This window comes from Poromitra crassiceps (genome assembly GCF_964638095.1).
Source record: "Poromitra crassiceps genome assembly, chromosome: 3".
Classification (NCBI taxonomy): domain Eukaryota; kingdom Metazoa; phylum Chordata; class Actinopteri; order Beryciformes; family Melamphaidae; genus Poromitra; species Poromitra crassiceps.
In genome coordinates, this window is record NC_139625.1 from 72,208,391 (window position 1) to 72,234,039 (window position 25,649).

Below are 25,649 nucleotides of genomic sequence, written 5' to 3' on the forward strand. Positions count from 1 at the left end.
AAACACTTATCTCTGATGTTGTGGTCTACTCTATAATAGGCCCTTTTTACAGCCGCCATTTCGTGTCTCAAAGGCAGGGTAAACGCAGGTGCAACCAACAACATTAATGAGGGCCCCGGCACTGGAATCCTGAAATGGAATGGCAGTTGGAAACCATCATTAATGTTTTGGTTACACCTGTGTTTACCCTGCCTTTGAGACACAAAATAGCTGCTGTGAAAGGGGTATGTGAATATCAAACCTCTTCTTAGGTCCAATAGTATTCCGCCTGTTACATTACAATAGGAATATATGGAAGTAGCCTAATCCAAACTGCTGCCTCTTCAAACCGCCTGTAAGACACACGTCACTTAGCCTTAAAAAAAATAACATAAAAGAAAATACTCTAAACAACTGCAGAATCAGGATGTTGGGCTAATTGTATTCACTTTATCTGTGACAAAATTAGCCTGCAGCAGCATATGAAATGTTCAATGAATCAAAGTTCTGCAGCAATAATGGCAATTTATTAATTAAACAATAGACAGTGACATTTTTGGATAAACCTGATAACACAACAGTCTCAAGTTACATTAATCACTATTTGACTAATATAGGCCTACCTAGAACCTATCATATGATGGGACACTGCGGAATGTCATCTCGTATCAAAACAACCAGGAATTCAAGTCTTGTCTTAATAAAACAACTTCCACATGAAAATTGCATTGAGGTTCTTGTTGAATGTGTCAGGTTGACTTTACACGCTGCAAAAATTTCAATTCAGTCTCTTTGTATCATTTTCAGTCTTTAAAATCTTTTATTTCCCCTCTACTAAGTTAGAAATTCTAGTAACTACAGTCGGATAATTATAATTCCATTTGTTTCCAATGCAGTTTCCCATATTTTAGGAATTTAAGTGTATCATGAAATAGCCTATCTAGTGCGAAGAAAATGACACTTCATTCCAGAAAATTCCTTAAAAAAAAGTAGATTTGCCTCGGGAATAAGTGAATGGATTCCATATCATTGGTATTTTTCACTTGGTTTAAAGGAAATAAGATTGAGTTTTTCAGAGCAGAGAGCTCATATCCAAAATGTCAGGAATGACTAATGAGGTGGAAACCAAATATAGGTTGAAAATGCCATCGCTGCTGAGGGGAAAAAAGCAAACATGGAATATGTCCCGAATGTGTGTTTTCTGTCTCTAAAACGGCAGCGTGTCGAGGAATAACTTATCTATGACGGCGGGTGGGGGGACCAGGTCTTCTAGCTTCAGGTAGAAGATCCTCTGCAGGCCCTGGGTGCACAAGGTGCGAAGCTCCGCCAGCTTCTCCAGCAGCCTGGAGAGATGCTGCTGGCCGGACCGTGAGCACGAGCCCCCATCCGCTGCACACGTCACATTGTCCTTCAAGCACGAAACGATGCTGCTCTGCAGATCCTCCACTCTCCGCGGCTCCTTCAGCCCATGCCGCTCTGCAGCTCCGCAAACAGCATTTCAAATCAATATTAGGGTTAGAATTAAAAATATCCTAATAGCACTAACAACAGCTCATCATCAAGTATGGAGTAAGGACATCATTTTTTAAATCAAGTGAGAAAATATTAACCTTGCAAGGCAGCTGGATTCGCACGAGATCATGAGATCATGATCACATGACAAATCCATCTTGCCACGCTCCAATCTATTGGTTTGAATCCGAACCACAGGTGGTTTGCACCAATGGGAGGCAGCTATATGGCGGGCTTTAGGTGTGACGACAACGAAGTGAGCCTGTGATAGACGTGATAGACAGATGGCTCATCCAATCACCTGGCAGGTATTTTTTGATACCTTGGTTTCCCAAGCGACTTGTTCCCAGATGATTATGTGAAAACAAACCATCTGGCAGTGTCGGGTTAAGAAAATATGCTGCTGGTGTGAGATAATATTATCCCTTTCCATTGTTGGTGTGAAAGTGGTGCTTGTTTTCCAGATTGATGCTGCATTCAAGTGCTCCTAGTAAAGTCTGCCTTCAACATCAAAAGTCCTAAGTTAGACTCGTTGGCTGTTTCAATGAGGAGCACCTTAAGGCAGCACCAACACAAGGTCATCAATATGAACGTTCTTCAGTGTATAAATCATAACTTGTAAGCATATTGTGGGAAAACATCGAGTGTCTCACCGGTGACCAGCGCAAGACTGGATATGCAGGAGAAAGTGGAGATGTCCAGGTTCATGCCCTGCAGGTTGGCAGAGAACTCCACGATGCTATTGATCCACTCCCCGAAGCCCCGCAGGCACTGCAGCCGGTGCCACACCGAGCCATCACAGAAGACCAGCTTCCCCTCCTCAGGGTTGGATCTGACAGAACAAACAGCTTCGAAAATGAAAAGCTGAAAATAATCAGCGATTATACGACTTAAACCGCCTGGTGATGCTTTTACGCACAGGGAAACCTCCACCGTCCTCTTACATGCATCCATTTTCGTAAACCCAGTAATGTCTGTTGTTTAAGGGCAGGCTTGATAGTTGCTAGTTACCTGAAAACCTGTTTTTTTTTCTTCTTTTGGCTCAAAGTTGGTTAAATCGTCATCATGGAGAGGAGAAAAAAGAAAGAAAAGGGACCCTACGAGGAGAAATTGAATCTCAATGCCAAGCAACCGTGTTTCGACAAGCACGATTTACAACATAAATTGATATGACTTGGCACGTTCTCATCTATCATACACTCATCAGCTCCTCAACCAGGAATGGCGAAAAAACATATTCCAGAGTCCAGTTTTCTCCCTGAATGATTGTGTGAAGTACTATGGCAGTCCTTGATGCAGCAGCGCTGACCTACCATGACGATATTTTTCCGAATCACGAACAGAACCCAACAGGCAGCAGGACCTGACACACAGCACAGAATTTCTCGCAGCCCCCCCATCATGGCTGACAACCTCTATGCCGACAACAATGCATGACGTCAACTCCGCAAGCTCTATTGCACCCCACCAAAGGGAGGACTGTCATGGATTGGTCCGTCCGTTAGTCACACTGTAATGTTGACTTTGTGCCGCTAGGGTGGAACTACATCATCACTGGTGGGGGACATGTTTGCCATTTGCTTGTTGTGATACTATGGAGTGGACTGACTGTTTTGGGATCGTCTAATTTTGCTGGGAAAAAGGAGTGAAGCACATCACACCGGGATTTGTCCGATAATGGAAGTGCGCATGTTGTCTGATAACGGGCGCACTGACATTAAATGTTTTTTTACCTGTATGATAACCGTAAGACAAAGAGTTCCAGGAAGGCCGAGTAGAAGAGCAGGTCCTGGTCATGCTTGGGCAGGCCGCTGAAGCCCGGGATCTTCTGCGCCCAGCCCCGAATCACCTCCATGGACGCGGTCAGGAGGTCGTAAAACTGCCGCACGTGTTGCGCATCATCTCCGAGCGGACTTCCAGGACTCTCCTGGAACTGAAAGGACACTGGGGTTCAGTTCAGTGGAAAATATAGAAAATGAACTATTAGTACTGCAATATAATTCTAAGCTAATATAATCATTATAATTAGGCTATAATGTCGTACTCCTTACATGTTTGAAACGTTATGGTAGGCTATTTACTATTTTAGGGTTTGTCCTTCTAAGTAGGACTTCGGATTGGTCAATGAACACGGTTTCCAAATAGCCTAGCAGACCACCGTTTACTGGTCAATTATAATCATGCACACATTTTTGAAAATTAAATTAAGTGGTGACACCTTGTGGCAAAAAGATGTTGCTGCAGACAAACACTTGATTAGCTGAGGCTAAAAACAGCTAGGACTTTTCCAATACATGTATAGCTTTTAATAGTATTCATGGAGCACAAAATTTGGATTGCTGGTTAGAGGCTGAATTGCAATCTGACCCAATTATGGTAACGGTCTTGTTACAGTGTAGCCAGTGATGCTGGTGTTTCTATCTTTGTTGAATAATTTTTTTGGTGGAAGCTTGTGAATTTGGCTGCCTTAGCTAGTAGTAAAATCATTTAAAATCAATATTTCATGTCATGTGTATCCTCTACTAAATGTGTAGCCTACACATACACCTGCTAAGCTGTGTTTCCACTGCAAGGAAATTACATCATTCATTCATTGCATGAGCCCAACTCTGCTTACTTTAGAGTAGTCAAGGCGTGAGGGTGGAGGGTTTGATTCCACATGCGCCCTGACGAGGGTGCTGAGGAGCGCACTGATGGGTGGAGGAGAGTCTGACACAGCTTTGGGTTTGGAGGGCAGGCGACCTCTCCGACCCTTCAGACCGTCCGTCCTCACCACTAGAGCATGAGGAGAGAGAGGAGACACTTTTTAGGATTTAGGTTTTACTTATGGGTTACAAGTTCAGCTGTGTGTTTTTGTTCCACTTGTAAAATGTGAGTAATGGCCACGCAAAAATGTCCATCTTAAATCATTAGTCTAATATTGAGTCTTAAAAATCTTGTTTTTCCTAAAACAAATGGAAAAATATACCTCAATGCAATGGTACAATTTTGTTTCCAATACACTTTTGACTGTTCTTTAATCTTTGAAATTTTGAATGTTGATATATCGTTCCATATTATCAAGATCTCACAGGATTCAAGAAAATTGTTGAAACCACTGCATTGGAAACAAGTGGAATTACTTTACACCCCAATGGCAGATTTTCATTAAAAAAAAAGACACAATAGAGACATGGTGACTTGTTGAGATGAACAGGCCTATGTTGGTAGTGAAATGAATCAATGCCGTCTCACCTTCTTTGACCATTCCCACTACAAGGCACTTCTGGAAGCGACAGTATTGGCATCTGTTCCTCCTGCGTTTGTCCACGGGACAGCTCTTGGCTGCTAAACACACATACTTAGCATTTTTCTGGACTGTTCGCTGGAGAGAGAAGAAAGATGATTTTTTCAAAGTAGAAAGCTGTCATCTATAATAGGGTGCTTCATATGAAAATTCATTGTTGAAAGTGAATTGAAACTGATGTTCTTTGGGTTCCATATGGAACAGTATACTGACTGGAAGACGCCTCTATTCTGTTTAAATAACAAGTAGCCCACGGCACAGTAGTGTGGCTATAGGAGGGATCAGTCTTGGTAAACAAACGGCAGCAATGGGACCCTATGGAGCCAGGCTCGAGTGTCTCCCGCTAGCAGGCTGTGCTTTTTACTGAATTCACTTCATTTTAAAAACTACGACAGTTCACACACAACTTTAACACGACATACGTATTTATTATACATCAGACCCTTGAGCTACTTCTGCTCTCACTCAGAATGCCAAAATATAAGCGATGTGATGTATAATTTTTGAGATATTAACGTTTGTTTGGCACAACTCATACTAGTTAACTGCTGTGGTTCCGGGTGGCATATCCGGGTGTCGTAATGTCACGCTGATTTGTTCAATTCAGTTTTATGGCAGCACGCCCGCTCCCAGCACCCACCCCTCGTATCCGTGGGAAAAATCAGACTAAAGACCGCAGTGTGATTCCTCATTTGAGCATTGCATCCTGAAAGGTTCTTTACAGCACCATAAAGGGTTCCATCTCATGTAAAACCATGTGAGCATGGAGCTATAGAGGATCTGAGAACTTTACTAAAAGGGTTTTATAGCACCGAAATGGGTTCTGCTATGCTCCTATAGCCTAATAAGAATGCGAAGTGTCTGTCTGTGAGTGAATATGTGAGCCGTGTTCGGCCACAGCTGCCATTTTACGTGCAATCATGTGGAATCTTTCAGTAAATGTAAAGAGCACCCCTGCAGGTGACCTAACGGAGCTGGATTTTTGAATTAGGTAATTAAGGCCAACTAAATGGGCAAAAAGGTTCAGCACCATGGAGAGCTGCAGAGTGGAGCAGCACACAGGTGAGCGGAGTTGTAATCAGCCAGTGAAGTGGACTATGAAACCCCTCTGGGGAGAGAGAGCAGAGGCTGCATGCCAACTCTGTGAGCGAGGCCTGACTAAATGGACAGTCACACAGGGACAAGTATTCCGCTAGTGGTAAGACATAAAGGACCATAAAGGACACATCCAAAAGGGTCTAGAACCATCTGAACATGCTGCGCTATACCTTTTTAAATGGTTCATATAGCACTAAAAAGGTTTTGTTATGGCCCAAGCACAAAGAAGGACCGTCAAAGTGCCGTAAAGGTCATAGAACCAAGCCTCGTCACCAGAATAAAATGCTGGCATGGTATGTTAATGCAATCTACGGGTATTTCTGAACCAAAAATCTATATCAACCTTACCCACGTTATTTCTAGCTGCCATGATGCCTTACATGAAATATGGGCGCTTCTTCCAGTGTAATACTCCCAGCCCCCTCCCACCATTATGTTGCTGACACGGACACAACATATCCCGTCTGTAAACTGTTTCAAAGCTGCAGGCGAAGGGAGCAAATCAGCATGGCCAATATATCCTGAGTTGTTCAAAAAGCAACAGGTTAGCGGATGTGATATAGATAACATTATTACATTCCCTCAAATAAGTCGTCAAACGAGTAGGGATGTCACAATATATCGTCCCACGATATATCGCGATATCAAAACATCACAATATGTATCGTTGAGATGAAATCTCATATCGCAAGAAAAAGAAGCTGAACATGGTGGCACTGATTTGCATCTGATTGCATGCTCGGTCTCCTTTTCATTGCTTTGTTTGAACAGACGAGGGACGTTACAGACACGGAGGATGAAAATGGTGAAATTACTCAAATTAGCGTGGAGGATGCGCCCTCAACTTACAAATCGATAGCAAAAAAATATTGTTAAAATATCGTATCGTTATCGTGAACCCAATATCGTGTATCGTATCGTATCGTGAACCGAGTGTATCGTGACACCCCTACAAACGAGTGTTATTTCTTTGTGACAACAAGCAACTTTTTTTCAGGGTCGGAGTTTGACAAGGAGATGCGCTGAGTATGAGTGACGCAGACCCTTAACGACCAGCTGTAACAATCACAAGCGCATGTTCTAGACCGGACCTTGCACCCATAATCATTTTACAGCGGGGAATTCAAAAATAAGGTGGATAGATTCTGCTATTGAAATAGTGCAATGGCCAGTAAGGGAGTTGTGGTGGAGGGCTAGGGCGTAAACACTTTCCTCTCACACCGTGTTCACATCCCGATGGGTTCAAAGTCTACATTTCAACTGTAAGTCAAAATTTACGTAGAGATTGTACCATCCGTGGTTTGCAGAAACATAAAATGCAGACGTTTTGTGTCAAATTTACATTCAGATAGGCTAGGTAGTTTACAGATAAATGACAACGTTTTATTCTGGTGAATGGGTTGGTGGAGCTTTTGAGGATGTTGCTGTGCATCCAGAACCTTTCTAAAAGGGTTGTTTGTAATACCAAAAAGGGTTCTGCTATGGTAAGCATAAAGGCCACCACAGGCCCAAATGTGTCACCAAAGGGGGTTCTGTGGTATAAACTTAAAGGACATCATAAACAACCATACAAATGATCATTATTAAGCATGTATGTGCCGTGGAACCATACCTTACCCTTTCTGGAAGGCGCTAGCACAAGTCTAACATTCTGAAGCAATTTTTTGTTCAAAGTAGAGAAAAAAAGGCCTTAAATGGTCCTTAAATGGTCAACAGCAAGACATCTTCCCTATGGGCCACCTGAGGCTGTGAGGCATTCAGGGCAGGCTGGACAAATACAGGGTCGTGGCCAGTCATAATTTGGAGAAACGCCCCCGGGGATCCGCTTCACTACCGGGTTAAGGCGAGAAGGAAGGCTTTTTTATTCATGACACGTCTTTGAACATTTTCATACAGGACATTTGCCCCTAAAATTCATGTGTCAAGAGATCAGGACGTGCCGCTGAAGCACAATGACCAATTCAGTTGGCCAGTGGAGAGTCTCAGTGGATTTTCTTTTACATTGTATTATTTGGAATTACAGCCATTAAGCGGTTTGTATCACCATGATCGTTTTTCTGATGGATTAAATTTCTACACATCCATTTGAACAAGTCATGTAATCGATCTTGTGTTTTGTTAGTTTTCTTAAAAGCCAAAACAGAGATACATCCATTTGCTTTCAATACAAATTAAATTGTTAGAGCAATTTTGATGAATATGTTGTTACATGATCTTACTGGTGGAGTAATCATCATTATTTCAAGATAACCTATTTCAAAATCATCAAAATCTGCAGAAAGAAGGATTATCTCACCCTGTTCACTGATATTTTCATTTGTTAGGGAAGATTTGAAGATTTAATGTTTCTTTTTTTATAAAGACATTTTAACATCTCAGTACAAATGTGCCTGCAGCATGAAGTGTATCAATGAAGCTGCAAATTATATTGTTAATTTGTAATTACTTGATGAACCAATAATACTGTTATATACGTCAATATTAACATAACATAATATAATCTAAAGTGTTACCTTTAATTTAAATCAGTGGTTCTCAAAGTGGGGTCCGGGGACCCCCAGGGCTCCTTGAGGGCGTTCCAGGGGGTCCCCAGCAAAAAGTTGAACATTTTATTTTTACTATAATTCCATCCATAAGTAACACAATGACACGATCTATGACTCTTTTTGTCATGACTGTCATACTCTTTCTGTAGCTATAAAGGCAAAAATCGTATCAGATGGAGGACCCTGGGACAAAAGATCAATATCAGATGAGGGTTTAGAGGTCCTTGATGTGAAAAACTTTGAGAAGTTGAGAACCATCGATGATCGATTACTGAATTTCTCATGCACCTGTAAAACAATATGACACTGAGGTCAAACCTTGAAGAAGCCCTTGCAGCCCTCACAGGTGCGCACTCCGTAGTGCTGGCAGGCGGCGTTGTCCCCGCACACGGCGCACAGCCCCTCCGTGCTCAGTGCTCCTCGGATGGGGGGCGAGGGAACCTGCTGGTAGTCCATGTAGTGGTGGGTGTGTGCAAGCTGCAGAGGGTGAGGAGGAAAGCCCACACCCACACCGGGCTGCTGCTTCCCCCCGAAAACCCCGGGGCCGGGGCTGTCCAGCGGCTGGTGCCCCCCGGATGCGTCCAGGCTCATGGACACGTGGAGAGATCCGTCAAATTTCATCTGGCATGTGGACAAGCCCTGGCTGCCATGCTGGTTGTGCTTGAGGGAAAACAGGGAGAATCTGGAGAGAGTGTTTTGACGAAAACTGTACAGAGAGCCGGAGTCTTCCCATCTGTGTCCAGGAGGAGTTTGGAAATTGGGCGTGTGCGGCGATGGAGAGCGGTAATAGTAAACCGAGCCCGGGGAGGAGAGCCCCTCATCGGGCTGGTGCAGGTGATGCTGACTCGGCTGGTATCCAGGACACCCGTGCACCTTGTAAGAGCCATTCTAGGAGAAAAGATATTACATTTTTTGTAATTTGTATATTTGAAATAAGGTTGATATAGCCTACTGTATAGCCATAATTGTTAATTGAAATAGGCTACTGGTGACTATGATTTGTGCTATATTCATTTGTTGATTACAGATGTCCTTGTTTTGATAACTTATAATGCATAGGCCTATTTTTCAGTATGATGACCAGTAGTTTCATAATTTCTCTAATGACTAATAATGAACCAGTAGCCTACACTAATATGCATGTTAATAGCATGTTAATAATCAACTTATTGATAATAGTTAATGTGCTCCTCAAAAATCTAAACGTTTTTAGAGAAAAAATATTATTATTATTATTATTATTGCCAGTTGATGAATCTTGTCTGTTTTGTTTTTCCACTAAACGTTCAAAATGGTTTTAGAGATTTATAGTTATTATAGTTTCACATTTTGAAACACTGAAGGAGCAGCTGGCTAACACACCTCCTCCACCTTGACGCACGGCAGCTCCGCCTGGACGGGCATCTGGAAGAGGCAGGGCGGCTTGACATCGTAGCCGGAGCCGTAGCTGTCCGCCAGAGGGCCGAAGCTGCCGGGGACCGAGCCGGACCCTGCGGAGACCTCACTGCTGTTGGTCAGGTCCATGCTGAACTTGACAAACTCCGGGGTGAGGAAGTCACAGCTGCGCCCCCCGTCACGGTCCCCCGGGCTGCCTCCTTGTGGAGAAGAGCCGCACTGGGTCTGGACGCACGGCATGGTGGCTACAAGCAGGAGAGAGGGATAGATGCAAGCCAGTGATGCACAATGTCCTGCAAAGTGGAATAACGCGCATGACAGTGCATGGCTCCCACACTGCAGAAACATCCACCTTCAAGTCACTGAGTTTTAAAATCAATTTCTTTCTTTAAAAAATGTTCAAAAGAGGGGGATGTAGCTCTTATGATGATGATGATGATGATGATGATAATGATGATTATCATTATTGTATTTAAAATATAATTTATTTAGGCTATCAAATTCCATCTTAAGTGCCTTGTTTTCCTTTCTTCCAAGATATTGACACCTGTTAGAAATTCACAACAGGTGGCTGCATAGACACAAATTGGCTAAATGAGACTGGGACACACATATGTCATGCAGTCCCGGATCACATGCAGTCAAGAATTGAATACAGTATTACCTTCTGTTTTATTACAGAGAGCGCCTGGCCCTGAGTGTCCACTCGAATTTGCCTGGCATAAAAAATCAAAAGTAATACGAAAAAGCTGCAGCTACCTTAGAGCCCCATCCAGCGCAGAAGGATAGTGAAAAGTAATCCCATGATGTTATTGTTTCTGAAGCTTGAAAAGCCCAGAGAGCAGAGCGCGCAGCCGTGCAGCTCTCCCACCGACTTGCAGACTGGCTGCAGTGACACCGACATAATGTGCTTTTGTTTATGTGCGCAGCGCACCATGTGCCAAACCCTACTGTATTACGCACGAGCATGGAGGGGGGTAGAGGTGTGTGTGGGGGTGGGTGCGTGGCTGGCTGGGTGGGATGGATGGGTGGGGTCAGGGTGTGTAGTGTAACACAAAGTGGTTCACACTGATTTATTAGAGATGGCTGCTTTCTAGCAACTTGCCTAATTCTTCCATGGCATTTATTTTTATTGTGTTTTACAAATCGACCTAACAATGACAATGCAACTTTTTGGCATTGAGGGGAAAATAGCCTCCAAACCAGAAATATCTAAAACAGACAATGGGTCATTTTTCAACAATTTGCATAAATAAGACTGTTGTTGGTACTATGTACTATGTACTATATAAAAAATATTTAGATCTTTTTTTAGTTTAAATTTTCCCCCCCAAATAAATCATGTAAAAAAATGATAAAATTTCATGTTTTCATGTGTGTTTTTTACTGTAGGCGTTTTACACTACTAAAAGATGATGAAAAAACGACAGCTGGTGGCACTTGACCACAGACTGTACTTGACTGAGGAAGGGTTGTGCAATCTTGAACATGCCGTCAGGTCACCAAATCGGCGTCCCCCCCCCCCACTCGAACGCGATTGGATAAGAAATACGAAACAGCGACGTGATTGGCTCTGCGCCGCGTCACTCAGTGCTGCTTGTGCTTCCTGGTTCTACTGTCAAACACTACTAGGAATTGGATAACCGATGTCCTCGGCTGACGTCCTGCATCACCCTGAGCGGTTCTTATCCCCAAACAAAACAACAAAACTTGTAAGTGGACATGTCTGTTTTCACTCGGTGTGCTTTTGAACATTTTTTACCCGTTTGGTTAACGGTTTAACCCTGTGTGCTCTTGGCAGAGAGCCAAACAGCATAGCAACAACTGCGAGTTGTATGTTTTCCTCGCTAACGTTAGTGACTGTTTGACACTGAAAGACTAACATAAACCTTCCCTGCTTGGCACGTCTTCATAAGAAATCATGAAGACGTGCCAAGCGAATGTTTCTATGTGGTTGTTGCCCACCATGTAGTTAGTTATTACAGTAACGTTACTATTCATGGCTTAGATAGAAGAGGATTGGTTTTGATCTAAGATCTTAATGGAGCTTAATCCACAGTCAGTCGTCAGTTCCAAATCTCACAGACATGGCTGCTGCTTCGTCCTGAAATAGTTATTAGTTATTCTAATCTTAGTTGAAATTGGCTAAGCGGGCAGCGGTGTCTGTCACGATTGTGATGTCATGTAATCAGTGATGTCCCTTGAGCAATTGTGATGTCATCAGTGATGTCACTTGAGCATTGTGATGCCATCAGTGATGTCACTCGAGCAACTGTGCGTATGATCATCTTAAAGTGACAGTATGCGCACAGTTACACGATGGCACCTAGGTGGGTTGCCGGTGTCTGTCTGTCAGTCACGATTTTGAGACCCCGCGGAGCCATGGCGCATCATCTCCAGAGTCTCCCCTCCACCCTAGTTTAATATAAGCGGTGTTATCATTAGTACAAAATCTGTTCTTATATTTCCTCATGGCTTCTACACATGCGGTTAGGGTTACATGTCCATATATGATGCAGCAAACAGGCAATTGACACTGCTGAACATGTATTTGATAGAGTGTCAGCACTGGACTATGCAAATAAGCTGTCACCCAATATTAAAGTTTAAGTCATCCATTCATAAAGGTCAGGAACAACATGTAAGTGTTAGTTTTCAAGCTAAAACTCACTACACCAGACTTGTGAGTTTGGCTGACTCCTGGTCTACGGAGTAACCGCCAGTCTACTCTATTGGTCCTTAGGCTACTATAAACAGGAGTATTTCCCCTCTCTGTTATAATCTAGAAAAAAGAAAGGACACGTGTGACTGTCGTCATTTGAGCAGCTCCATGTGGCTGTTTTACAACCAGATCATCCCTGACTCATGTCTGCTGAGTGCTGACTCAGAATGACTCTGCAGGAAACATGGAAGGCACTAGGTCACTGATTTCCAAAAAGTGCGGTGGAGGGACCTTCTGGTTCCCTTAAGGCAGTGATTCTCAACCTTTTTTCCACAAAATGGGTTGGGATAGATTAATTCCACAATATGGTAGAGAAATAACAGTGAAACTATGTCCAAAATAGTCACTCTTCTACATTTTCGAATCATCTTGAAATATAAGTTCACCCAAAAAGTCATTATCTACTCACGCCCGCCCATGCCGATGGAAAGACGGGTGGAGTTTCTTATTCCACAAAACATTTGTGGAGTTTTACAGCTTGGACTTCTAAATTAAGTAATGTTGAAGTTGAACACCATCAATTTGCTGGGGACCCCCTGGAACCCCCTCAAGGACCACTCGTCATCCACAGACCCCACATTGAGAACCCGTGCTTCAGGGCTCCCCAGCATAATCAACAATAGTTTAATTTCTCAATTTCTTCACTGCCACACTGTAACCTCTTCACATATACAAGACAGTTACTGTATGTACTGTAGCATTTTATGACACGTCTTCTCAGAGTTTCCTTATGGCACATTCTTAGGACATTGGGATCTCTGGCCTAATTGATGCCTCCTTGACATGAAAAGGTTTGGGTCATGAAAGTGTCATAACCTCTCAATAAATGGTGTCAATAAATGGTGTATAGGTGTGAAAGTGACTAATTTTTATGTATTTTTTTAAAGGCCGATAGTGATGCATATGTTTTTGTTTTGAAGCTGTTGTAGACAAAGTTGCACACCAATATTCAAAATTGTATTATAAATATATTTTTTCTGTTTTCATTAAACAGAAATTACAAGTATTCCGTGACCCCAACCAGCAGACTCTTGCAAGACAGGGCAACAAAATGACACTTGACTTCTGTGATGACCGGGAGGGTCGTCACAAAAGTTAAGTGTCATTTTCTTGACGATAGTGTCAGGAGTGATCTGCCTTATTTTGCCTTAAGATATGCACACTTGTTACTAAGACATGTCTACTGTGACAAGAAGTGAAACTGCATTGGGAAGAAGTCAAATGATCTCACCTCTGTGGCAGAATACTTAAAGAAAGAAAAATAAGATTTTATGGCGATGGCTACTGCACAATAGACAGAAACCCTTGTTAGGATTGGACGTTTTTTGCAGATATATTCGTAACTGTGAGTGTTACAGCTAAATGGCAACATTGTGAGACAGGAATGCATCCATGGAGTCCAGGATTTAACACAATGTCACCGTGAAGTTTAAGCTAATCTTGTTTTGGAGCGAGTGCGTCATTGTCCACTAGAATTCACCTGGTATGAAACATCCCTTATGACTGAAGAAATACCTTAAGCCTCATTTTCACAATCATTACCTTTTTGTTATCAAACAGCTCACAAAACAGTTAATTATTAAAGTATATCTAGTGAAATGTGTTACAGTGACAGACTGACATTCAGAAACACAGATATTAATTTCACAAGGCATTTGTTGCTTTAGGCTTTGGCTTTCCAGATAAGAGAATCATCTAAAATGGTTAAATAATCTAAAATGTCTTTGCTAGCAGATGTTTGGCACGCACAAAATGTTGGAGAAAGTTGTTTGGTTACTTCCTGATCCTTTCTGCATTCCATCCTGTGTACACACACACACACACACCACACACACACACACACACACACACACACACACACACACACACACACACACACACACACACACACACACACACACACACACACACACACACATGTACACACACACCCAAGCTCATGCCATTAGCACAGGTATGCAGCTTTTCTCTCTGTCTGTCTTCGTCTCTGAGTCTGTCCACGACTTTGACATGATCTTTTCTCCTCTCCTGTCCCTCAGCCTGAGTGGCAGACTATGTAGACGTGCCCCCAGGCCACATACCTTCTTCACATGGTCACCTGTCGTGTCAGAGCATTAAAACCCAGGGTAGCGCACGCTCAGTTTGCTCAGTCCACTGTGCTTTCCCTGCAGGACCAATGGCGTTCAGGAGGGCTTTGAAACGGACGGCGCTCATAGGAGGGGGGGCGGTCGCCACCATCTTCGGCATATCACAGCTCGCGGAATACAGGAAGGCACAGGTAAGCTAGTAAGAGATGTCACCTGGTGATTTGTATGCGACAAGTTGCCTGTAAGCTGTAACATGACAGAAATGAAAAGGGTGAGAGAGTATTGTTCTAACATTTGACATGGTGATAAATTCCACGATACAGTAAACATTACAGGACCTAAATATTTCCTTTTACAGGATTTTCTTTGTTTGCAATATTCACTATCTTTGAATATGACCATTTTCTCATGCCAAAAATTCAAAAGAAATTTTGAAGTATGCAGTGTGTCTTCTTGAAGAAAAGCCTTTGATACAGCATTTAGAGTAGACCATCATGCACTCTCAGAACAACGGTACAGCCCCAGAGACAAAAGGTACAAATCTGTGCCTTTTTCTTTTGACAGTATGCAAAGTAGTAATCTATCTCAGAGTTTCCCTTTTAGTATTCACCTCTTTTCCACCCTGAAAAGTGTAAAATTCTGGGAGAAACGCTGAACACGTGCCATTTTTGGAGCATGAAAAATAGTCAAATTTAGAGATATTTCAACATAAATTTGACACCCCCATTCTGACATCGAATATTTTGTGCTGATATTCAGAATATGGGTGTCAGACTTCAATATGGGCCTTAAAACACCCACATCAGTGTGGGCCAAGTGTAGATGAAGCAGGGAGGGAAGGCCTTGCAGGGCTTGTCCCATCTGAACACAGGAATGTGGTTTGCTATAAAGTGCAGATAAAGTGCTATAAAGCACCCCCCCCCTTCGATTTTTTTATCCCATTTTTATCCCCTGTTAATGCTAATTTTAATTTATTTATCCTGGTTGCTGCTCCACCCTCTGCCAATCTGGGGAGAGCCGAAACTGGCTCCATGCTTCCTCCGAGACATGGGCAGAAGCTTCACCAGTGGGACATAGTACGTGGGAGGATCACGCTATTCCAATGAGTTCCCCTCCCTCTGAACAGGTGCCCCTAACGACCAGAGGAGGCACCACATCAGCGACCAGGATATTGCATGTTTTGGTGTGGGGTTCCTATATGAAGGAAACCCCCAGGGGGCATGGGGAGAACATGCAAACTCCACACAGAAAGGCTCTTTTGACGACCCCACCCGGGCGGCGCGCACTCGAGGACATGCGGACGGGCACGCACTCCTTCAGCGCTCACAGCGTCCCAGGTGGGAATCGAACCCAGGACCTTCTAGCTGTGAGGCGACAGCGCTTACCAATGCACCACCATGCCCCCCCGTTGCACATCACTTCTGTTTCTGCTCTGTGATGTGTGACACCTGCTGACACAAAAGGCAAATTACACTATAGAGCTGAACAGGGAGAGTTCCCCATTCATTTTTGCATAGACATTTTGAAAAATCCTTATATACAAACAACAAACATTTTTATTTTTTGTTTTTGCTCCAACTGAAATGTTTTATGGGAAACTCTTCCGGGGCAAGAAATGTCACGTGACAGTTCAGCTCTATTGACTGTCATTAGGCTATTATCTCATTAGGCGATCAATAATTTGTCACCTCTGCCAAGGATAACCTCTTCCAACTCTCCCCTGTTAGTTTGTCTGTCTGTCGTCAGGATATTTCTATGAACAGCTTTTCCATGAAACTTAGTGAACCAAGGGACAATTTGTCAGATTTTGGTGGATTTTTGTTTTCCAGCCGTAACTATGCAACTAACAGAGACAGAAGAGACTTACTTCCAAATCCTAAAGCTATTTTTGCAGGATCGAGAAAACAATTGAACATTCAATTTAAGTGATAGGCATTAGCACCCAAAACAGCGAAGTATGAATGAACAGTGCTCATTCATTACATAAAAGAGATCAGTTATTCTATTCGTTGCATAAACTGATAATATGATCTGACTACATTATGATGCTCCATTGTCAGAAGCTCCAACACCATATAGCTGTGTTTCCATTACAGTTTTTCGCAAAATAATTGCGATATTTCTACAACTTCGACAATGTACAATTGCGACTTGTAGGCGTTTCCATTGAAGTTGAGTTTGAGTGACGGCGCACACACCTGAACGCAATTCCCCGTTGCAGCAGCTGCCATGCGCACGGGGATCTGCCCCAAATCCCGTCCCCTGCATGCTCAAATCCAACCAATGGTCAATGCAAATCACCACATGAAGTTACAACGCATATAAACGAGATTAACTGATTAACAATTCAAAAGAAATGAGTGTCGTACCCTGCCCCAACATGTTGCTGGCTGCGGTGAATGCAGTGAGCGCGAGAGGCAGAGGAAAAAAGGTAGCCTATAACTGTGCGCACACAGACAGGCAGCCTGTCACCATGGACCGATTTCTGTCATTAAACATGATCTATTTTCCCCAGCTTCGCTTTTGCACAACACTCGTCTTTCTGCTAGGTTGCTGCGGAGGTTTTGCCACGGCTTATCGAACCCTTTCTCCCTCATTTTCCTTTCATTTTCCGCTCCTTTTCCAAAGGAGAAGATGGGTCACATGACATGCAAGTGCGAAAAATGCGTTTCCATTACACTTTTGCGATAAACTGCTATATCGACACACTGAAAAACCACCTCATGAGAGCGCAAAAACTTTTTGCGATATTTGGGAGGTTTTTCGAAAATTACGTGTTTCCATTACCCACTTTCTATTGCGATATTTAGATTTTGCGCATTTCTGAGAGTAATGGAAACACGACTTCATTTATGCTGCTAGGAATTTAGGATGTTTCTGTTTGTGTCCATTTCCTCCCATGACACAATCAGCTCCTCCTTACTGAGGACAGCTTGAGAGTCTTAGGACGTCTGCTTGTTCTTCTATTTGCTTCTTATTCAAAATAACCTAATAAGGTAGGTTGAAATAATCAACAGGGTTTTATAACATAAAGGAAGTCAACACAATGGGACTTTTTCCCCTCTCTCCCCACCCGCTTTTGGACTTCCTGATTTGCTGAGGATGGTGTGAAGTATTAAGAAGGACAATTGACAGAGTTTTAATGGTAGATAGATTTACCGGTACAGGCATCTGGCTGGTGTCTGACGTTATTATCCCACTGGTATCAGGAATACTGTCTGGCTACAAATGGTTTACTGTCTCATGAGTGTTTGTTTCAGTTGTCAGCGCTCCAAGTGCTGCCACAGAGCATCGTCACAAATACACAAATAGCCCCGAGCCTTGGCTGCATTTGAGAGTGGGAAACAGCTGTCTCCCCTGACCTTAGCTGACCCCAGTCAGGCCTACAGTATTTTTAAGGCATCACACCACTACATGTCATGTCAGTCAGGGCTACAGTCTTTTTAAGGCATCACACCACTACATGTCATGTCAGTGAGGCCTACAGTATTTTAAGGCATCACACCACTACATGTCATGTCAGTCAGAGTTACAGTCTTTTTAAGGCATCACACCACTACATGTCATGTCAGTCAGGCCTACAGTATTTTAAGGCATCACACCACTACATGTCATGTCAGTCAGAGTTACAGTCTTTTTAAGGCATCACACCACTACATGTCATGTTAGTCATGCCTACAGTATTTTAAGGCATCACACCACTACATGTCATGTTAGTCAGGCCTACAGTATTTTAAGGCATCACACCACTACATGTCATGTCAGTCAGGGCTACAGTCTTTTAAGGCATCACACCACTACATGTCATGTCAGTCAGGCCTACAGTCTTTTTAAGGCATCACACCACTACATGTCATGTCAGTCAGGGGGGCTACAGTCTTTTTAAGGCATCACACCACTACATGTCATGTCAGTCAGGGCTACAGTATTTTAAGGCATCACACCACTACATGTCATGTTAGTCAGGCCTACAGTATTTTAAGGCATCACACCACTACATGTCATGTCAGTCAGGGCTACAGTCTTTTTAAGGCATCACACCACTACATGTCATGTCAGTCAGGGCTACAGTCGTTTTAACGCATCACACCACTACATGTCCTGCTTTATTTCACCCTTCGTCCTAATGTCAATGTCAACTTTGTTTTGTGTCCTGGTGCACTAATGTCTCCCCCCGTCAACGTCCCCTCAACCCAGCACGGATTGGTAAGCAAAAAGTCCAACCTGATGGAATATGATTGTTCTGACAATAATGTGTAATTAATCATGCATGCCTCTAATCCTAGAAATGTCAATGCTAATGAGATGAATGTCCGTCCTATGGCTTTGGGAAGCTTTCAAGACAGCGGCCGATTGGTCTGTTCGTTAACACGGGCCTTGCTGTGCCGTTCACCAACTTCACTTGATTGCAGGGGCACGCTGGTGCTTAATTCGGTGGCTGTGTTTATCTATGCATCCTCAAAAATAGACAATGATTATTATTGTCTTCTTGTTTGCTGTTGCAGACCTAAATTTCAAACGCCCGCAAATATTTGCAAGTCAAACAGCACATTGACTTCAAAGCAGCTTGATGCAATCATTTAGCTTGAACTGCTAAATAGAAAAATGAATAAATATTTCATTAGAAGTGAGACGTCCTCGTGTCGAAGGGGAGCTGACTGTGTTTTCATTCAGATGTGATTCATTTCTTTAATGCATTTGCTAATCAAACAATGTGGATAAAGGACGTTCAAAGGCGAATTTGATCGTTTTGTGGGTTACAGAAGGTTGATTGAGCATGTTCAACAGGTAGATACCCTCAGCACTCGGGTGGTAAATCTCACTTTGTCACTCATCAATATCTAACGTGTTATGGATTTTCCCCCCCCTCACTTCAGGCATTATAAGGCATCAAATAAGCACATTCAAACCATCCTTTCTACAGTACAAAGGGTAGTTGCAGCAAAGCAGACTGTGCAAACAAAACTGTGCTGATAATTCTTATATCTCTTATTTGGTTGCCATGCGACTTCTCGTAACCAGGAAACAGGCGTTTTTGCTTTCTGCTGTTTTTTTCCACTCATATCCATTCATACATACTACTTAGGGAAAATGTGTGTATGAGGTGGATTAGTTTCTTGGACAACTGTATTGCTAATAATAATTTCATTCCAAATTCATAATGTATTAAAATGCATGCAAGTCAATATGCATGTATTTCCTGCCGTGATTATAATGCAAGAATAGTGCATAAGCACATAATACTTTTGTGATGTGTTTACAATGTGCTTATAATGCTTCAAAATGCACTTCAAGGAAAGCATATATAACATTTGTAGAGTTTAACCTAGAATTTAACCTAGAATTTAACCTACAATTTCATCTAGAATTTAACATAATATAGTTGATATAAACACATTTTGAAATACATTGGAGCAAATCAAGGACTATATGAAGAACCTGCCTTAAGTTAATCTATAATAAGTAGGTGTGATAGTTTTGGTGTGTGTGTGTGTGTGTGTGTGCATATGCATGTCCGTGTGTGTGTGTGTGTGTGTGTGTGTGTGTGTGCATATGTGTGTGCATATGTGTGTGTGTGTGTGTGTGTGTGTGTGTGTGTGTGTGTGTGTGTGTGTGTGTGTGTGTGCGTGTGTGTGTGTGTGTGTGCGTGTGTGTGTGCGTGTGTGTGTGTGTGTGTGTGTGTGTGTGTGTGTGTGTGTGTGTCTCATCCAGGCCCGGTTAGCGCACGTGGCAGCCGAAGCAGAGCTGAAGGTTCCATTTGCAGATGAGCTGCCCACCCGGCAGGCCCAGCTGGCGGCCCTGCAGAACACGGAAGAGTTTGACGTTCTGGTTGTTGGAGGAGGAGCCACAGGCGCAGGATGTGCCTTAGACGCTGTCACACGCAGTAAGCTCACCCCCTCCGGGCCGTAGCTGCTCTCACATACTGCCCACACGCTGGACGTCACCAGCTCTATAAATGACCAGGTTGAGTCATGATTCATGGAGAGAAAGGAGCTGTGTAGGTTGGCATGAGACCAGCCGGTAACAATCTACAATGTGTTACCTTGTAAATGTACTGTAAGTGCACTATAATGCTAGGATTCAATGAAAATCTATTAATGTATGAAGAACTTAAAATGGTGTAACAGCACGTACAGTACAAAGTGCATGTGGTTATACTTGCATTGTCCTGTTGCACCTTTGTATGTACAAACTAAGATTGAGGTTTAAGATTTACAAGTACTTCTCAAATATTTACACACACAAGCACACACACACACACACACACACACACACTCACAAACGCACGCACGCGCACACACGCATACACACAAACAAACACACACACACACACACACACACACACACACACACACTTTCTGTAATGTCAGACTGAGGCCAGTTAAAAAGACAAGAGACAAAAGTAAGAGAGGTTGAAACTATTATAAAGCCTAATGCTGACTAAATGCAATCTATATATATGAAGTTATCTAGGCCAGCTAGTTAGCCTAGCTAACCTTCAAGTTCAAACTAGCCATACTAGCCTGTACATGTAGATATCTAGGTAAGCTAGTTAGCTAGCTGCTGACCTTCCAACATCATGACTCTCATGGTCAAGGATGAATGAGAAATGGTAATCATGCATTTACAGTTTTTTAATATTTCAATTTGAATTGCAAAGGAGGAACTCTTTTGCAATTCCATTTGCCAGTTAGCCAAGTTTGCCAGTTCGCCAACTTGTGCTCCGAAAAGCTGGTTCTTTGGCTCCGCCCACTGATTTTTAAGTCACATTTACCTCTAGAGCCTCAGAAAATGTTTGTTTAACTAACTTTGTAATCTGTTATAAGTACATTATGTATTAAGGAACTTCATACCGAATTAATTAATGTGTACTCACAGTAATTTTCCATAGGTTAATACAGTGGAATAAGGTCTTTCTACAATACGTGAAACCAACCAGCATTTTATAGGACTTCATCCCATCTTATGGTAGCCCTTTCTTTCCTTTCGGTATTAAATTAAAACTTGTGCATCTGATAACTAATTGTAGCAGAGTCAGACTGTGTAAGAAATTTACCACGAGAGGAAGGGGGTTGTGGCCACATTTCGCCGAGTGCCATAAACCCTGTACCAGTGGTAAATGTGGCCACAACCCCCTTCCTCGAGTGGTAAATTTCTTTTCTACAATAGCTACCACATAATATAAAAAATACACAATTGTAACATTCAATTCATTTATTTACAATCATTACTGGTTTCAGAATACATTTATCCTTCCGCCACAGAATATAGTCCCAGGTTCACTCCGTGACAACTCAAGCTCAGCCAGTTCTCTCTTCCCAATTTCACCATGTCGTTCTTTGTTCACTTCACCTTCATCTTCATCTAACCACTGCTCAAAACTCAATCCACCCAGTAAATCAAACGTTACTACGAAATCGGACATTTCCTTGTTAGAGATTTGTAGACTGACAGGCTAACAGTGGGCGGAGTCAGCACAGGTGTTCTTCATTCATCAGGGAGCGGAGTGATACTGCGGTTGGAGCCGAACTGTAGATTGTTGGCCTATTTACCACTGTTGCTAGCCAATCAGAATCCAGTATTCACTCATGCTGTTGTAGAAATACTGATTTGTCTTCTCTGTTCCAGACCTCAAAACTGCCCTGGTGGAGCGAAACGATTTCTCTTCGGGCACGAGCAGCCGCAGTACCAAGCTAATCCACGGGGGGGTCCGCTACCTGCAGAAGGCCATCATGAAGCTGGATTATGAACAGGTAGGTGGATCGTCTTTCCATTCTATGCCATCCAGGGTGCTGCTGTCTTGATTTTGCACTCACTTTGGATAAGAGCGTTTTCTAAATACCTAAAATGTAAATACTCCATCGATGTCGTGGATAAAAGGTGAGGGATTTGGGGAGTGTTTTTGTATTTTCATTAAATTTGTCATCCGCAGCAGTTTTTTGTGTGTGAAGCACTAATATTATATGGCTAGAAATGGGAAATCTTCCTTATCTTCTCATTCTCTCCTTACTGAAACAGTACATGATGGTGAAAGAAGCCCTCCATGAGCGGGCCAACCTGCTGGAGATTGCTCCTCATCTATCTGCTCCACTACCCATCATGCTTCCTGTTTACAAGTAAGTGTCTGACTCATACGGCTGGCCAGCCAAAAACCCTGCTCAAATACACACAACAATGCCAAAGATAAGCCTGGAGAGACATTACAAAGTAAACATCACAGAACACACGCAGCCCAAAACTATGTTGTCTGTTGAGGGTGAAGCTTTCCGTCGGTCAAGTGAAGAAGACATAAGATAAGGAAGATGTTTCATCATTTTGAAATTAACACCAGCAAACAAATGCTTATACATCTCGCTGTGGCTGGTAGGTTTGTTTGTATTACCAGCTACTTTGGCAGGTAACACATTTTTTGGAGGGACTATTCCGATCTAAAAATGTAATTGTCGGTCAAAATTATGAAAGTGGCTGGTGAATATTCTCTCAGAGGATTTTAGATATTTTTTTTACAGCTGGTTTCCTGTTAAAGTATTTGCTTTGGATATCTGGAGTGCGTTTCGTCTTTTACAACGTGGTTGTTGTATTTTCTTTGGATTTTTGTACGTGTTTTTGAATTTGCATACCGGTTTATCTGGAGTAGTAGCGTACTAGCGTAGATAACAGTGACAATATGATCAAAATAGTAATTATTCTACATTCTCTAATTGTGTTAACTTGGGGTAAATGAAATAATGCTGAAGTTTAACAATAATGTATTCACATATTATTGCACTCATTTCTAGCCATTCTGAGTATTATGTAGTACTGCAGCGTACACTCAGATAATGACATGCAGTAGTGTATGTAAACAGCCGCCCACATAGACTCTGCATTTAAACACCCACACCAATATTCACACTAGTTTGAGGGGGTTTAAATAGAACATCCAGTTTGTGATCTCCATGTCATCTTAGTCATCGTGTTTCTCTTTCCAAGATGGTGGCAGCTGCCTTACTACTGGGCCGGTATCAAGATGTACGACGTGGTGGCCGGGAGTCAGTGCCTGAAGAGCAGCTACGTCCTCAGTAAGACCAAGGCCCTGGAGTTTTTCCCCATGCTGAAGAAAGACAGGCTGGTGGGAGCCATTGTCTACTACGATGGTGAGTCGCTGCCCAATAGCGCTTCAAGTTGCACCAGCAGGGGTTAGCTAAAGTCTTGCCTTTGTCTAAAATTAGCGGTGAAGTGGAGTTTCAAATGCAGATAGACACACAAGATATTTCCATGTAGAACCTATCATGCAAAAAAATGACACTTCATTTGTTGTTGCATTATTCCTCTATTTTCTATAAGCAAGTACAAGTAGTCTTCATTGCTCTTGCCATTCCCCTCGTTGCCCCTTTCCATTCTTCTCCATTGACTCACTTTGCTGCTATTAGCTATTGATGGAAATGGCTCACGACACGTAGACACGAGGCACGTAGAAACTGTGCTTTGACCATAACCTCGTAACATTACACGAACACCTTTGTAATTCTAGTTCTGTTTTTTTCCCCCTCATTTGAAGTAAACCACCCACACTCGTTGATTGACAGGTTATCTCTGGGAAATGCAGTGCAAATTATGTAAGTCCGGATTCTGAATAAATTGCAATATAGAGGCAATTTTCACATAACAACACACTGTAGGTTGTCTAAATAGTGTACGATTAAGCCAAACAGAACAATGAAGATTACACAGATTTGTATAAAAGGGTTCAGACATAATGTAGCCGCTGGCCTTCACATCTCCACTGGTCCCTAACAAAATGTGTTGACGGGCCGGTGGTACGCCCTCTGCCCCGGGGGTCAAAGGTTATGTGTTCCCTGGATGAGCGCTGAGGAGAACCAACCGTATGCTAAGCATCCATCTGAGTGTGAGGAGCTTCTCTCCCCAGGCACTGTTTCCTTTCCACCGCTGAAAAGAACAACTTTGTTTCCGCCGGCAATCTGTCTGCCAGGGGTCACTGTGTATTATCCAATGGTATTCAAGAGTCACACAAAAATGAGATATGAAAAAAGAATATTAGACATATTCTTGCAACATGATTAGTAGCACCAAAATAAATTCATCAATGGTACTTTTGAAAGGATAGTAGGTCATTTAAGTCCTGGGTTGACAATTATGTTATTGAATTATAAACATCAGGAAAGCTACTTTTCTATCCAAAATGGATATATGGAATTTTAGAACATAAGTGATTAATTCAATATTAATTTAAATTCTTGGTGCTCGTCACCATTTGTTTAGCACCAGAGTTTAAAGATGTTCTCATTTAAGGAGGAGTTGTTGGGAAATGTCTCATCACAAAACTAATTTAAATGCATTTGTGTTTGCTGTTGAAATGGCAGTATATTCTGATATGCAGTAAACTACTTGAAGAATCTCTTTCCAAAATGAGTCACCCAGGCCAGCATGTGAGAAAATGTGCTCTCATACCAAATTTGGTAAGAGTTGGTGCTACAGTTTTTGCAGCGATTATATACCATGAGTCAAAACGGTAACGTTTTGGTGGATGGAGTTGTTCATGCTTTCTAACATTAATATATATTGAATGGATATATACCATATCCTTATGGGTCTACAAACATGAAGCTCAATGTACCTGGAATGTAAATAACTGGATTTACTGCAGCAGGGGGAAAAGGGAGAACATTTTCTTTGTGCAAAGTAGTCTATGTTTGATTTCCAACCCCCTTACCACCCCCCATCCTCTGCTCCGAGGGGGCCGGGGTGGCGGAGGGGTGGGGCGTCTTTTCTCCAATTATGCCGTCTGGAACAATCACGGCCGTGACATTTCGAAAATCTGACCTTCTCTGGCGGCGGTGTGGGGCACAGAGGAGCCTCGTCGTCGGTCGGACCGGCTGCCTGCTACAGCCGTGCCTCTCTCTGTCTAGCTTACCACCAAAACCGCCGACAACAACAAAAACAACAACAACAATAACAACAGTCAGAGCAATTCTTTCATCCTGCATAAAGGAGCAGGGACCCTCTCATTTTGAATTGGGTGT

At 42.6% G+C, this 25,649-nt stretch overlaps 2 protein-coding genes across 2 annotated transcripts in view; one reads left to right on the forward strand and one right to left on the reverse strand.

Annotated features, from left to right (window-relative positions):
- Positions 1-1,186: 1,186 nt before the first annotated feature.
- Positions 1,187-10,056, reverse strand: LOC310774014 (nuclear receptor subfamily 4 group A member 2-like; the record flags this gene model as incomplete). Its single annotated transcript, XM_083634068.1, has 7 exons — positions 1,187-1,455; positions 2,145-2,323; positions 3,225-3,424; positions 4,109-4,266; positions 4,726-4,855; positions 8,740-9,294; positions 9,784-10,056. The coding sequence occupies 7 exons, from the start codon at positions 10,054-10,056 to the stop codon at positions 1,187-1,189; spliced, it is 1,764 nt and encodes a 587-aa protein (XP_083490194.1).
- A 1,410-nt stretch (positions 10,057-11,466) lies between these two features.
- Positions 11,467-25,649, forward strand: part of LOC310774143 (glycerol-3-phosphate dehydrogenase, mitochondrial-like) — a 41,761-nt gene continuing 27,578 nt past the window's right edge. The window contains exons 1-6 of the mRNA XM_083634217.1: positions 11,467-11,528; positions 14,710-14,816; positions 20,338-20,509; positions 22,255-22,379; positions 22,645-22,742; positions 23,599-23,762. Of these exons, the coding sequence (XP_083490343.1) occupies positions 14,715-14,816; positions 20,338-20,509; positions 22,255-22,379; positions 22,645-22,742; positions 23,599-23,762 (661 nt within the window). The 5' untranslated portion in view covers positions 11,467-11,528; positions 14,710-14,714. The remainder of the gene's footprint in view (positions 11,529-14,709; positions 14,817-20,337; positions 20,510-22,254; positions 22,380-22,644; positions 22,743-23,598; positions 23,763-25,649) is intronic.